The sequence below is a fragment of the Penicillium maclennaniae genome (assembly GCF_028827695.1).
Source record: "Penicillium maclennaniae strain IBT 15551 chromosome Unknown utg000008l:1.0-3552695.0:1.0-3555053.0, whole genome shotgun sequence".
In the NCBI taxonomy this organism is placed as follows: domain Eukaryota; kingdom Fungi; phylum Ascomycota; class Eurotiomycetes; order Eurotiales; family Aspergillaceae; genus Penicillium; species Penicillium maclennaniae.
Window position 1 is genome coordinate 3,000,506 of NW_026623220.1, and position 14,407 is coordinate 3,014,912.

Here is a 14,407-nt window from a genome sequence, read left to right on the forward strand (position 1 = left end):
CAATCATCGTGTCTTGTTCGACCAATTTCGTCCTGTTCCCCTCGATTCAGCCCGACCCACTTGTACGCCCCTCGTAGCCGGGAGGATTAATAATGTGTGACGAAACGCCATTTGAAGCCCACGCCGTACGACTCGGGGGGTCAGATACATGTCTAAAAGAACAGTTGCAATAGATACTCGAACACATAAGATGTACTTTTGCGCCCGCTGTATGATATTTCGGTGCTTCTAGCTCCAGTCCGCGGCGTGCAGTACAAAGACGGCGACCCGGCAATCGGCACGGCGAACTCTCGGCGTTAAGGTCCATAGCTCCGACCCGGCAATAAGCTCTTAGCTCCTGCAGAAGTTGATCAGAGGCGTCTCAAAGGTTGCACATGTAGATCTTTAAACATTCAATTCGTTTCTCTTGACCATAAATACTAATGCATCGTATCAAGACCCGGGACACAGGCCACCACATATTACCACCTCACATTAATGCATAACAGGTTCATGCCGAACATAAAGGACTATTTTCTCGTACCCCAGGGTATCTGCAGAGAAAGGTAGTAAATCATACCAGAGGGACCCCACATAAAATGACTTTAAAAGCAGCAAATGTAAAGGGGTATCAAATAATAAACAGATGGAAAGAAATTCATGGGAAGCGGAAGCCTCCATTTAGCTGCGGGCGCTGCTCGCGCTTCACCGCCCACGCCTTGATCGCGATGTTCAAGATGACCAGGGACATGATGAAAGCTGTGAAGCCCATGCCGACAGTGAAGGTGAACATGGCGTCCAAGTCGTAGAACTCCATAGCTTCGATAACTTGGCGGGTCTGTTCATGGTCAGTAAGGTAGTCATAGTATAGAGTCTGCGGTAACAACTTACACTCAGCATGAAGATGAGCCCACCAGACATGAGACAAAATCCAGCCACAATCTCAGTGGGCGGGCGAGCCGGGAGGTACGATGTTGGCGGGCGCAAGAACAGCAAGACGTAGGTCATTCCACGAGCAATCGCGAACCCGACCAACATGTTACCCCACTGCTTGTGCACCATGGTCGAAGTCATACTGTCCTGGTGGTGCGATCCCATCATCATACCCAGAAGCAGGATGACAAGAGCCGGCATCGGGTTGAGGGGAACGCCCTGTGACTTGGGAGGTTGCCATTCGTCCTCACGGGAGCCATGGGGAGGGGATCGAAGCAGGGTGTTGTTGAGTGCATCGCGAATACGCCGAGACTCAAAGAGCATACCAACGAGACCACCGCCGAAGAACATGATCGAAATGGAAACGTGCTCCAAATCAGTCGCAGACCATTCTTTACCCCAACCGGCCAGGTGCTCCAGGAAGACATTGGTGACACCATACAACCAGATGACAAACGACTCCACGAACTCGCCCGAAGGAACCTTGGCCTTCCAGCCGACGACAGACGCCGGGGGCTTTTTGTTCCAGCCCCAGCCCAAGTCCGCCCAAGCTCCGATGAAGCGTCCGAGGGTAAGAACACCATACCAGAAGAAGATTCCACCCTTGATGAAATGCGCCAGGCCGTTGAAGATCTGGTTGCCTCGGAAGATACCACCGTAGGTAACAGCTCCAGTGACAATAGCGATGAATCCAAAGGGAAGAATGATCCGGTCAATCACGTTGTACACTCCGTTGGAAATGCGCAGGGCACGGTTCGAGACCATTCCGGGCACGCGGTTTGAGAGGAACCGATCAATGATAGAGCTGTGGAACCAGCCGCGCGGGCCAGAAGGCTTGAAAGGAATCTCCTCGGGCTTCTCGAAGCCGTCGTACTCGGCTTGCGACTCGAAGGACGGCGAGGAAGGGCTATGGATAGAGGAGCCGGGTTCGGTGCCCTGGCCACTATCGCGAGACCAGCGGTACTCGTGCATAGCACCAGTGGGGTAGGGACATTCATGCTCATCTGTCGCAACGGGGAGGGAATGCGGCGCGCTCAAAGGAGTTCGACTGCGACTGCTTGGACTCACCACGACCGGCATACGCGAAGATCAAGGCCAAAACGACCTGCACGCTGATGACCCACGTCACGATCCAACCAATCTTGTGGTGGGCATTGTTCTCATACAGATCGGGAGTCTGACTATTGTAGATAGTTCCGAAGAGCAGACCGAAGGCATTGAAGACCAGGAACAGGAATTGTGATGGGAGCGCAAGTCGTGAGCGCCCAATGCTGAGCATGACAGCTGTCGCCGGGTTAGTGGCGATTTCAACACTGGATCAGAATAGAGAGTCGCATACCTGCAGGAAGAACGAAGCACCAACCCAGGATCATGAGCGCAATATGCGCTAGGATGGTGCTCGAGTGCTTGCCATAGGCGAAGTAACTCATGGGACCTTCGCTTTGGGCATTTTGTGAGACGGATGCTGTCGGAGAAGCTGCACTGGCAGTCGCATGCATATCCATGCCCATTCCCATGTTCATATCCATGTCCATTGATTCATCATCTCCGTGCGCGATCGCAAGCGACGCGAGGAATAGCGCCGCGTAGGCAGCTCGAGTGATCAGTCTCATGGAGCCGGAGGGTGATCGTGAAGCTCGTGAGAGTTATGTAGAGTATACCTCTAGTTACAAAATGGTCGACTGGAGGCAGAGCTTCAATCGGCGCAAAAGATCGAAGCTCTGTCGAATCGTGACGTAACGACGCTGCTTGATCCCGGAAATGTAAGCTCCCGCGTCTCTGGAATTTGTCTTTGCTCCAGACCCAGACTATTCGGATATGATCTAACCAAGGTCGAGGTCACACAGATACCCAGACTGGTGGTACTTGGGTTGGATGGGGATGGGATTGTATAGGGCTGAGAAGGAAGTCTAAGAACGTATAAGGGTGGACGCGCTGTATAAAAGAGCCGGAAGCTCGGCGGGGCCAGGATGCATGCTGTTCATGAGCTAGGCAAAAAGCACCGGATCTATGTCGTAACTCTTGAGATCAGGAAAAAAAAAAAATTTGAAAAAGAAAAATTCAATAAATGAAAAAGATTTCGCCCAGAAAGGCTGCGCTGATTTCCAATACTTCGGACGAGGCGGGGATAACGCGAAACGCCGGGTGCGTGGCAACAAAATGGCCCAGAGCTTCCGCGTGCGAGCCTTTCCCGGTGCCTCATGTAAGCCTGCAATCCTTTTTTTCCCTGATGAGTCACCCTTTGTCACCGCTACTACTGTACATGAGTGATTGACACTCTCGAGCGCCCTCCCTATGCTGCTTACTGCAACTCAGAAACACTAGCATGGAGATGCAGTTGTATGCATTGGAATTCGAGCTGCGCGGATGGAGCCAGTCTCGGCATGCCGTTCCTATTGAATAATTTAATCAGGATAATCAACGCAAATTTTTCGATCGGATGAGTCGGGAAGCTCACGAACAGGCATCACGGTGGGGCACATCCGAGCAAGTGACCTCACTCCCGCTCTTCTGGATTCACAGGTTAAAAAAAAATGGTTTATTTGTTCTCTGCTTGTGACTATGTGACTGTGTGACTACATGACTAAATGACTGAATTTGTGCAGAGTCGGGACATGACGTAGTCGATCGCTTCCTGGTTGGGATTCACCGCTAGAGGGATGAACCACTACTGCACGATGGCCACTGCATTCCTGCTGCCTGACCGGAGACTCTAGATTCCTTGGGTTCAGGTCAGAGTCAGTCGTGGGTCTGGATCAAACAACTTAACGTTCCCGTGCTCCGCGCGACATCTCATCCTATCCCGACCCAAGGATATCTTCCAGCAGTCCTAGAGCTTCCATAAGTACACTGTCTTGAAAAGATCGTCTGGAAGTACTTCCCCCAATCAGCAACCGCATAGCCCCGGATAAACTACAGAGTACAAAGCAAAGACGCACAGATATCGAGTACTGTCAGCCCACGACCGGTAAGCAGCCATCGGCGCCCCGGCATCGTTTTCTCCCTTTCACATCCCTGTCTCGGCCTCGCACCCTAGCCCTTCCGAGCCGCACTTTTGAGCTATCCGTTGGCGGTGGGGTTCTTTCTCACTAATCCCGAGACCCCGGTGATTGAGAGACGCGACTGTGACCATGTGGGTGAATGCACCCTGGCCCAGCCTCCTGCCTCCAGTTTTGTGGAGATGCATGGAGTCCCGACGCTCTCAGCCTTGACATGTGTGAATGGCCCAGCCTCGCAAGGCACCATAATTCATATCTGGTAGACATCCAAGATGATGTTATCCCGAGCTAGTCAGTGGAGCTGAGCTAAGGGTCGTGCCTAGCTTTGGGACCGCGCGCTGGGGCCTTCTGCGGCTGTTGAGTGAAAATAGGGATACTGTCGTGTCAATGCGTGAGCTTCTTGTCAAGGCATTATCAGACTGTACCTCATAAAGAGAGAAACCTCGAGGTCCAGCGCAGGGTCTACGTACGAACGACCAGTCCATTCGTGCAAGGCTCGCTGAGTCAGGTGATACGTGCGATCCGCGATCGAGCAATGTTGGGCCATTGCGATGTGGAGCCCTCTAGTCTCCCCCAGCTATGATATAACCTTTAGTCTAAGAACTAGTGAACTAGTCATCTTGTGCCTTGATTCTCGCGTCTCTTTTGTCAAAATTGTTCTTAGTAGGAACCCAGGGTTTTCGAAATCTTGGTAAACACAAGGGCCAAACCGGATGTCAAACATGCAAGGCTCGTCGCGTCAAGCACGGTGAGGAGAGACCGTTATATTATGTTGCTCGTCCATTGTCATACGATGCGATCAATTCCACCAGTCATATCGCTTATCGTCTTTGGGGCCATATATACCAATGATCTTCGTTCTCAACCGCCAGCGGCCAAGTCGAGCGACAGAGTTTCGAGGACTGATATATAGGGCAGTACCATGCATCGCCGCGGGTCTGAATGCTGTGGTGTTCGTGGTCTTTGAAACGTGCGCAGAACTAAATTACGCAGGGAATGATGAACGTCAACACGGCACTCATTAACTGCACAATATTTATCTGCATGAAGACCCTGCAGAGCAACAGCATTGGAGCTGGGGAAATATACAAGCAGGGCGGAAGGATCCTCGCGAATATCTTTCGTCATCCTGCGTAGGAAGCAAGAGGGACTAGCCCTGTCGTAGCATATGGTTTACATATTCACGGGGTACTGCAAACGAAGCTCGAGTCATGGTACCAGAACCCTGAACACCTTGCTACCCGTACACGACCTATGCATGGTTCCGATCCACATCGCTTATTATCTACCTCGTAGTCTATACACTTGTTGCTGCATCATTACATGGACAAAAACATCACCATCGATGAGAGTCCTGATGTGTTTGCAGATATGAATAGTCATGGCGAAGATGCCATTGCAGCGACAGTAGATCCTACCGAAGGGCAACCACAGACATATTACCGTAATACGCAGGATCGGATTCACCTCCACACTCTTCGAAATTCTCGAACCCTCGTGCGAAAAACTCTAACTTTAATCCACAGACATAGTATGGCCGTCAATCCCCTGGTTTTCAGAATAGAAGCTGTAATTTTCACAAAACCTCAATGCACATGATAACCCCCTACCTCCCTCCTTCTCTCAGGAGCAGGCTTCTTCCCGTATACTTTACTCTGAAGCACCACCCTACGTTAAGATAAAACTTATAATATGGTCCCTAAACTTATCCCCTCAAAGATATATCTTATCCGTGATATGATCGAGAGCCAGTCACTAACCACAACTTAAATAGCCGAAGAAGCCGAACATGGTGATAACGTGTTCCACAGCGAACCCGCCACCACGGTAAACCCGCCATCCCCCAAACATTACAGTAAGTGCGAAAGATTAGAACTTCGTATCTCAAAAACGAAGGACTATTTTTACCTAGAGCTATTGCCTTTAGCTATAATGATCTATTTCAAGCAAGATATATTAACCTTGTAGTAAGTTCAAAACTATTATCGCTGAGTATACGTATATTGCATCAACGACAGTATCCTACTATAAGAGCCTAGAAGATTATATAGTAAGCCTGGTAGAGCCTAGTAGAATATAGGGCTATACAAAGTCTCTCCAAGAGAGTGGTTTTAGTATGATGTGAAGTTATAATTTATCGCAATTACTATTGTTTTTTTGGGGATAGCGGGTACCGTGGTGGCGGGTTTGCCGTGGAATACGTTACACGATCATCAATTTTCGTAGAAATTTGCGGCTGTTCGGCAAAGATTGTAGAGGTAAATCTGATTTCGAATGGTACTGTACGCGATTGTGCAAATCGTGGAGAGGGAATACTCCCCTCCGACGGTAGTCTTCGACTCAAGAAGCTCGATGCTGAGCCATGGATTTGTACCAGTCGCAAAAGCCGTTGAGATCGAGGAACCTTTCGGATGCGATCCGAACCACGAGGATCCCAAGAAGAGGGAACGAACCGCATTCAGTATGGTACCGAGGACAAAACAAGAACCGGCAGAGTTCGGATTGATGACCGCGAGGGAAAAGTCTGCCACCCCATCAATAACTGACTTAGTTACGTTAGACGGCCTGGTGGATTGCTGGTATAGCAAAAGCAAAAGTAGAGTCCTACAGTACAGCCATGAATCCGAGACCCACTCTGATCCACGGCTTTTTCCTAGTCACGAAAACCACTATAGTTGACCTTCGGTACCATCGCCTAGAAATGGCGGCAGCAGAAGTGGTGTCATATGAATGATCAAAGTAACAATGGGATAGAAATACATGAAGCGTTCCCTTTAGACTCCGGCTTCAACCTTGGAAACAGCCCTTCCCCTTGCACGCAGCCACCACGCTCAAAACTTTATAAGTTTGACTTTATTTTCAGACAAACCACTATCTAGAAACAAGAACAGGAGAGATGAAGCCCGGGTCCAGAAACGGAATCCAACCGGATCCATGCACAAATCTGATGATCTTCGCTGCAACGTGATTGGTGATGGGCACACAACGTATCCGCGCCCTTCCGGCACTCGCAACGCACACGCACTCATGTCGACACGCACCCGATCTGCGATGAATAATGGATCATTTATGCTCTTTTTCTCGCAAAAAAACCAACCCCGGAGACTTTCGGCGCATAAGGTTTTTTTTGGGGGGGGGAGCCGTCATATGACTCCTCCTTGATCATCGTCATTTTGATCCTTCGGGCGCTTTGCATGCCGAGTATTCCGTTTTCTGTAGGGTGCTTCAACCCGGAAATTATCTCCGCTTTCTACATCATACGGTGCGACTTTCGTGGATCCTACAGAGCCCCCTATGGGTCTAGATTATGAAACCTCGACGAGCGACCATCTGTGCCTTAGTACTCTAGACAGGTCAAATCGTGGTATTTGCTCCAGGGGTCCGCAACTTCGATTCGTACGTCTTCCCATCATTGTACAATAACTCTTCAATTTTGATTCGTCACAAGTCCCTTCATCTCTACTGTAGCCCCTCTGACCTGATCCGCAGATCGACGCATCTCAAGCCGCTCGAGCAATATTGCCAGCTTGAGCAGTCCCGCCTTGCAGAGCGTCGGATGTCCGGCACCGCTTACTCCGAAAGGCCGTCTCGATCCCACCTCCCCAGGCATGGCTAGCGTCTAATGGGCGAGGTGGAGATCCCGTCTTTCCCTTGCGATCGGCACCAGTGACGAATGGTACGGGCGCGTTGTGAATGGGGGGAATTAACGCATAGCATTAACTTATTGGGACTAGAGGGGCGCTAAGCGACCGGCTGATCCCGCGCGCCATATGTACTGTGCTCAGGTACCCCAGTCCAGCCGGATTGTCCGGCTGCGGACGGAATCGGTATCTAGGTGTAGACACGTTTTCTCGTGTTTTTATCATTTAATTTGTGGGGGTAGATATCGAGTGGTTCCTGCTCGGGATGACCTAGGTGGCGCTTGGGCTTGATCGTCTTCCCTTCTCCAACCGTCGCTTATGCACGATTGTAATATGAGATAGCTCCAGAACCGTCCATGTAATGTCTTCAATCTGATATTCTTCCAGAATTTGATCGTTGAATTCTCTAGGTGGACATGAGTGTTCGGCACGCTCGCAAACAATGCCAGCCATAATCATCAGTCAGGGTGGTTTCTCAATCCCCTTTCATGCTAAACTTACCCCATGGTAGACGCAGTAGATAATAGGGACATCACCTGGAGGGATCTCTCCACAAGATTACAAATGGAGGACTGTACTCCAATACACTGTTCAACTCGAGGTTGAATGCACAGAAATAGCATTTAGATTGTTCTGTTTCTATTATAGGAGCTAGCTCGACATCGTATTCATGTGAGCATATCCCAAGTGAAGCCTAGCTCCTTACTCGGTTTCTCGTGAGAACCATGAACTCATCTAAATCGAACGGAAACGACTCATCTATACTACATAGCTTAATGCTCTGCCAATTACCTCAGCAGATTAACAGGAGGTCTAATTGTTGTCTCGAAATATCTGTGCAGTGGATGCTGCTTTCGCCTGTTGCGACAAAGTTTCGTATTCTCACGGCATCTCGATGGCCGTTCACGGAATGACTGCCTATAAGATCTAGGCTTTCTTGAAGGTTACTGAGTATCTGATGGTCTCGATCTTTTTGAAGGCTGTCATTGTTTTCAAAGTCATTGTTAGCTCATTTCTTCCCAGATAAAATTCTCTCACACTCTTCAAGGCTAACCCAGCATTGATTACCCGTACATCTCAGAGCAGCACTCGGGTATTAGAACCCTAATGTCTGGCCCAGCGAGTTTGGCTGAATTTATCTATTCTATGACGAATAGGAAAGAAGATAATCAGAGTAAACGTCCCTGTGGCAAGCCTCGGGTAACTTGCACACTTCGCTTGTAGCTCATAGGTCGAGCTGACATACTTAACTTTGGCTTTATTTCCCAATTGGGTTAGCTGCTCACTTGCTATCAGAGATGAAACACTCTCAATAGCCTCAACCTGCTACGTTCTCTTCCCCTCATCCACGGTAATCGGTGCTCTTTTGGTAAGTGATTTGACATTTTCTATGTCTGAGTGGGCCACTAACTGATACTGCTAAGCACAAGCTTGTCTTCTCAGCTCATTATGCCTTCACTGCCATGCAGGGGATCAGTTTACAACTAGGAGAATGATTCTACCGTCTCGTAAAGTTTTATCACAGATTTCTCGTCATGTAGATTCCAGTTATGAACCTGGTCAATCCGGTGACTATTAGCGCTACATCCTCGGGGCGCCAAAAATCGAAGAGGCACTTTATCTTCATGGAACTATGATCATTGCTTGCATGAAAGACTGGTGTGCGTCGTGTGAGGCTCATGGAGGCTCAGCTCTAACAACACTCTCCACTCCTGATCCACTCAAGAGGCAAAAAGAAATTAAACGTCAGCTACATGATTCGAACATGTGCGGGCGAACCCAATGCATTTCCAGACTGTATTCAGTCTAGTAGATAATTCTAGTGCATCGCCTTAACCACTCGGCCAAACTGACTAATCATGTGTGGGGTGGTCAACTTTGGACTCATGAACAAAAAGAAATATGATCAATGAAGTGATCACGAAACGGTTCGTGAGTCGGCTGTTGGGCTTTTTACAAAAGACTCCAATGTGGTCAAGGAAGACAGGGAGACACTGTTCTCTGCAAAACTACATGTGGTACGCAATTTACAACCGTTCATGATTCGAGGTTTTACCAACTTCATTTCCAACTAATTAGGAGACCCCATTTCGAAATCTGTAAGGCATCTCTGCAGAGAGGGAGAAGAGAGATGGTTTCACCGTACTCGCCTGTACTTTCCATGGGGGATCTTTCAAATGGCACCGAAGATCCTCACCGGCTCATCTTTGCTTCGTTTGCCTTCCGTGGTGATCCAGACAAGAAAAGAAAAGGTATCACTCTGTGCTTTTGGGTACCATGACGCGCGCTGACCGAAAGATTCGGGAGTGTGTGGGATACTGCATCAATCACCACATGTACGTTGAGCAGCTTGATCCTGTATACCATTTGGGGTTTGGGGTTTTAAGGAGGCGAGGCTGAATAATTCCCAGTGTAGACTGAAGCGTTGGTTCGTGTACCGTTCGCTTTCATTGGTTGTAGCTATTGGCCGTGCTATTCTTACTTGGTTCTGGATCTGAAGTTTTTGCTTTCTTCGTAATGTCGTTGGGGAGTATTGCACCATGTTGTAGGTGGCGGGGAATAATCGACAAGTCGTGCTCCGTTATAATTTGACGATTGGATGAAGAGGACAAATAATCTTGTTTGCTATTTATGAGTGAGACTCTGCACGAACTGACTCCATTGCAATTCTTTACTCTTGAACAGTTGACGTTGATCCCTTCATTGTGCCTATTAGAAAGCCAGCAGATTGGGAGATGTCGTCAAATGCTTCAAGAAAGTCAGCAGTAGCAAAGAAGATCAGCTCATCAAGAGCGCCTCGGTGATCTCAGCTGTTGTTTTTGTCGGCATGGTGAAATGTGAAAGGCTCAATTGGGCGCTGTGCCTGGGATGCGAAAGATGCAGCTAATGTTAGTATAATTAGGAACATTCGCCAGAGAAGCACTAATTTCGAAGTTCTCTACGCGAGAGGCTCTCTTGATGACGTGACTAAGCACAGCATGTGACGTGTTAGCCTAATCGGGTTAGGGTACACCAAGCGAGAATGGCCCGTGCACGTTCCCAATTGAGGCAGCACACAACGATTTTCCAACCCTAACCTTCGTCTTTCGCCTCTCTTCAACAGCGCCAAACGACCCTCGTCCCCGACAACAACCCCGTCAACCCACCCCCCCTACAACATCTCAAGATGACTCACGAGTCCGTTTGGTACAGCCGGCCCCGCAAGTAAGTCGAATCTGAGCCCGGCGCACGACGAAACAACTCACTGACTTTTTCCCAGGTACGGCAAGGGCTCCCGCGAGTGGTGTGTATTCCCTTGAACAATCTTCGATCCCCGACGACCAGACAAAGCAAGACAAGCGACGAGCGCGAGCGGAGGACTGTTTTGTGGATCGGCAATACTGGAAATCAGATTGAAGGAATGGAGTGCTAATTCGTGTGCGATCGCTTCAGCCGTGTCTGCTCCCACCGCGCTGGTCTGATCCGCAAGTACGGCGTATGTTGAATCCCTCCCTGGCAAATGTGTGCACAGCGCACAGGTGCTGTCCAAAATGGACAAACAGTGTGGCTAACCCGGATCCCGTTCACAGATGAACATCTGCCGTCAGTGCTTCCGTGAGAAGTCCACCGACATCGGTTTCGTCAAGGTTCGTTTCCACCACTCGCTACACCGACTCGAGGATGATAAGAACGATTTGCATTTGCAATTGCATCGACGCACTCAACCGGTCTCCAACCGAACACACGCACTAACATTCATCCCTACAGTACCGTTAAATCAAAAATGAAAACCATGTCGCTGTAACGCTCTCTTCGCTCCGTTCGTGTCCTCGATCCGTTTACACCCTGGCGCTCGGTCTCGACAGTGTCCAGGCGAATGTTTCGAAGCGTGGGTTACGATTCGCTCACGTTCCGTTTTCGTGACGGCTCCAAAAAGCGTTGTTGATTCTTGATGGAGGAGGCTTCTCTTTTTTGCCTCGGATGGACGAAGAGGGGACTGGGGTTGTTGTTTAAAGAGCTTGAAAACGAGGATGTCATTTTGATCCTTCATCCCTTTTCCTTATCCAATATCAATGACGGATTTTCTTCTCTGGGATTCTCATGAGCTTTGGATTTGCGTATTGGCCGAGACTTGCGGCTAGCATGATTCCTTGTGCACTCTTCTATGTCTGCCTTTGTTCCCGTGAAACCTGGAATGGCCCCTGGGTTCGACCTCTGGGCTACCCTTTCGATCTTCTCGTAGATCTGCCTGTAGAGTTTGCCGATCATGGGGTGAAAGCCCGGTCCGTACGCGTTTTGGTCAGTGGCTAGAAACTCATGTATACGAGACTATGAGCGCAATGGTATGAAGATTTTTCGTGTTGATGAACGTTGCTTTACTCTATATACATAATGACCAACATCAATACCCGGGTTTATGATGAAGTTGCAGGCGGCAGCATTCTCAACCAACAACCAATGAGACTGTCGCTACGAGGCGTTTTCCGGGGCGATTGTACGGATGCTGTAAAACAAAAGGTAGGCATCCTGTCGAAGGACATCAGCGACGCTGGCGACGGTGACCTTGTTGTCATCCATCAGAACCCACTAGAAAGAGTTAGCACAGTCAATTCGACAACAAACAGTCATAATACGCACTTTGTCACCACCGAGACGAGTGTAGGCGAAGTAGTGGCCCGAGTCCATGGTTCCCTGGTGAACGATGACGGTAGATAAATCGTAAATGTACTTAGAAGTGTCGATGCGGTCTTTCTCCTTCTTTACGACATAAGGGAGCATGTTTAGAGTAAGAGGGAAGTCAATATGGCAATTCATCTTCCCCGATGATGACGATGTGGCTTCGTAGCGCTGGATAACAGTCAGTCAATCTCAAAGGCAGAAGTCATGCCAGTCACGGACCTTGAGCTGCATGCAAAGAATAGCGGGAAGTTTGCGAATCTGCAATCGCTTCGATGCCCGCTGAGGAGTGTTGCCGCACTTCTCACAGTGGTAGGCAGCATCTGAATGCAAGTCTTCAACTGCTGTGAAGCTGTCCAGGCAGCCGGTCAGTGTTGCGGTGGATGATGAATTCGATCGGCCCAGCTTGCGCCTCTTATTCTGTGCTTGGACATCGAGACTGAGATCCGCCATTGGGTCGTGGGTGTTGGTGGTTTTGCCGCATTTGTGACACATGACGCTGCTGCGCAGCTCTCCGTAGAAAGTTTGATGGAAGAAACATTCGCACTTGCTTTCGTAGCTCTCAGTATGTCCAGGAGTAGCTGAGTGGAGTGAATTGACCAGAAATTGGAAATATTCGTGCGCATCCTGCTGGCGGTATCCGGCCATTTCCTACGGGCGATTAGCCTTGAATTCATCTTCTTTGGTCAGGGTGTACCCGTACCCTTGAACCCTCCCATCCATTGTAGAGGAGAGTAGCAGCCGACACTGCATCGGTTTTTTCACCGCTGTTGAAATCCATGAACACTTCAGTAGCGGCACATGCCATGCAGCCAGTCCTGAGGCAGTTGTGAGTGTCATGGCCCCCAGCCAGGAAATAGGCGTTCAGAGTGGGGTCGTGCAGTAGAGCTTGGAGAATTACTGCTTGGTAGCAAGTCTGACCCATGTTCCAAACACCACGGGCACCACGTCTGTAACACGGGTTCTTGAGGGCATTGGTCCTGACGTAGGCCTCGGAGGCCGAGTCTTCGGCCCACTTACCCTTTCCATCTGGAGGTTTTTAGTCGTTTGCTACCAGCATACATAGCATTAATGGCTTTCGTTGGATGGCATACCTTCGATGGAGTACTTGGTGGCTGGGCCACCCAGTCTTTCCAGACCATGGTCGTAGACAAAGTCGCAGCAAGACTCGCAAAACACAAAGCGATTACGTGACTCCATGTCTAAAGACGCAGTGTTAGCGCGATACGAGGACTGCTCCCTTTAAGCGACATACAAAATACGTGTCCAGTCTTTTTGGTGTGTGCCTTGCGCTCGTTCTTGAGGCAAATCTCGGAACAATTTAGACAATGATACTTGGGCTTCAACGACGCCACAGTGCGCAGACCACTCGCCTGAACGGCGACCGCCTCAGGCTTGGTCATAGGGGCCAGAGACTCATGGTGCTTTCGGAAGCCATTCTTCAACTGGCTAGCAGTTTGACCATCTTTCAGTACGATGGCAAGATGTTCTAGCGAGTGGGTTAGACATGGAATCACGAAGAAGTATTTACACATACCACAGCCATATGCAGCTTCTGCGAGAAGGTTCACGGAATCCAAGCTCGCCATATTGACGAAGTTGGGAACGATGTAACTCGTGAAGAAAGGGATAGGGATCACAGAGACCCTAAAGTCGAAGATGTGCACGATGCCAAATGCAAATAAACAATGCAAAGCAATTCAGGACCAATCCTCTATGCTGGCAAAAACGGGAAGAAACGCAACCGGACGCAAGGCCGGAGAGGCAATCCACGTTATGGAAGACTGAGAGATCCGCGTGGGACGGGGGCAAATGTTCCAGTTCAGCCTCAAGGACTCCCCCTGAATAAGGCCAGCATTGCACTTCACAGGTCAGTTCAGGTAGTTCTTGGTCGTGCGACCATCCGTGGTAGAGGTGATGATAACGAACAGTCAGGGTCGAGTAGAGACGGATGGAGCTATTCGCTCATTAAGCACCAAGGGTTGCCACAGCAGCTTCACCTACGCAAGCATGCCCTGCAATCGATCACAAGAGACCAACTGACCAAGACCGATGGATACCAGTCCAATGCGATAGGGAGATCAAGGATATGAGATCGAGGATATGATGCTCAGATGGATGGCCGGGCCTTTTTTTCGCCCGAGCCCGGATTACCGCCGGATCAGAGATCGGAGTCTCGCCTCTCCGCCTGGGCCTTAT

The 14,407-nt window shown here is 49.5% G+C and overlaps 3 protein-coding genes across 3 annotated transcripts; 1 reads left to right on the forward strand and 2 right to left on the reverse strand.

The window, feature by feature from the left end:
• Window positions 1–637: 637 nt before the first annotated feature.
• Window positions 638–2,525, reverse strand: N7477_010082 (Ytp1 family protein; the record flags this gene model as incomplete). Its single annotated transcript, XM_056971743.1, has 4 exons — window positions 638–817; window positions 871–1,916; window positions 1,981–2,196; window positions 2,252–2,525. The coding sequence occupies 4 exons, from the start codon at window positions 2,523–2,525 to the stop codon at window positions 638–640; spliced, it is 1,716 nt and encodes a 571-aa protein (XP_056818722.1).
• An 8,112-nt stretch (window positions 2,526–10,637) lies between these two features.
• Window positions 10,638–11,319, forward strand: N7477_010083 (40S ribosomal uS14 domain-containing protein; the record flags this gene model as incomplete). The annotated part of the gene is made up of 4 exons (XM_056971744.1): window positions 10,638–10,756; window positions 10,812–10,835; window positions 10,985–11,027; window positions 11,122–11,319. Coding segments are annotated over 4 exons (384 nt in total), but the record flags the coding sequence as incomplete, so codon positions are not given.
• Window positions 11,320–12,001: 682 nt separating this feature from the next.
• N7477_010084 (uncharacterized protein) lies at window positions 12,002–13,797 on the reverse strand (the record flags this gene model as incomplete). The annotated part of the gene is made up of 7 exons (XM_056971745.1): window positions 12,002–12,118; window positions 12,170–12,379; window positions 12,431–12,859; window positions 12,912–13,237; window positions 13,303–13,410; window positions 13,464–13,697; window positions 13,746–13,797. 7 exons carry the CDS (start codon window positions 13,795–13,797, stop codon window positions 12,002–12,004), a joined length of 1,476 nt encoding a protein of 491 aa, XP_056818724.1.
• Between the last annotated feature and the right edge of the window lie 610 nt (window positions 13,798–14,407).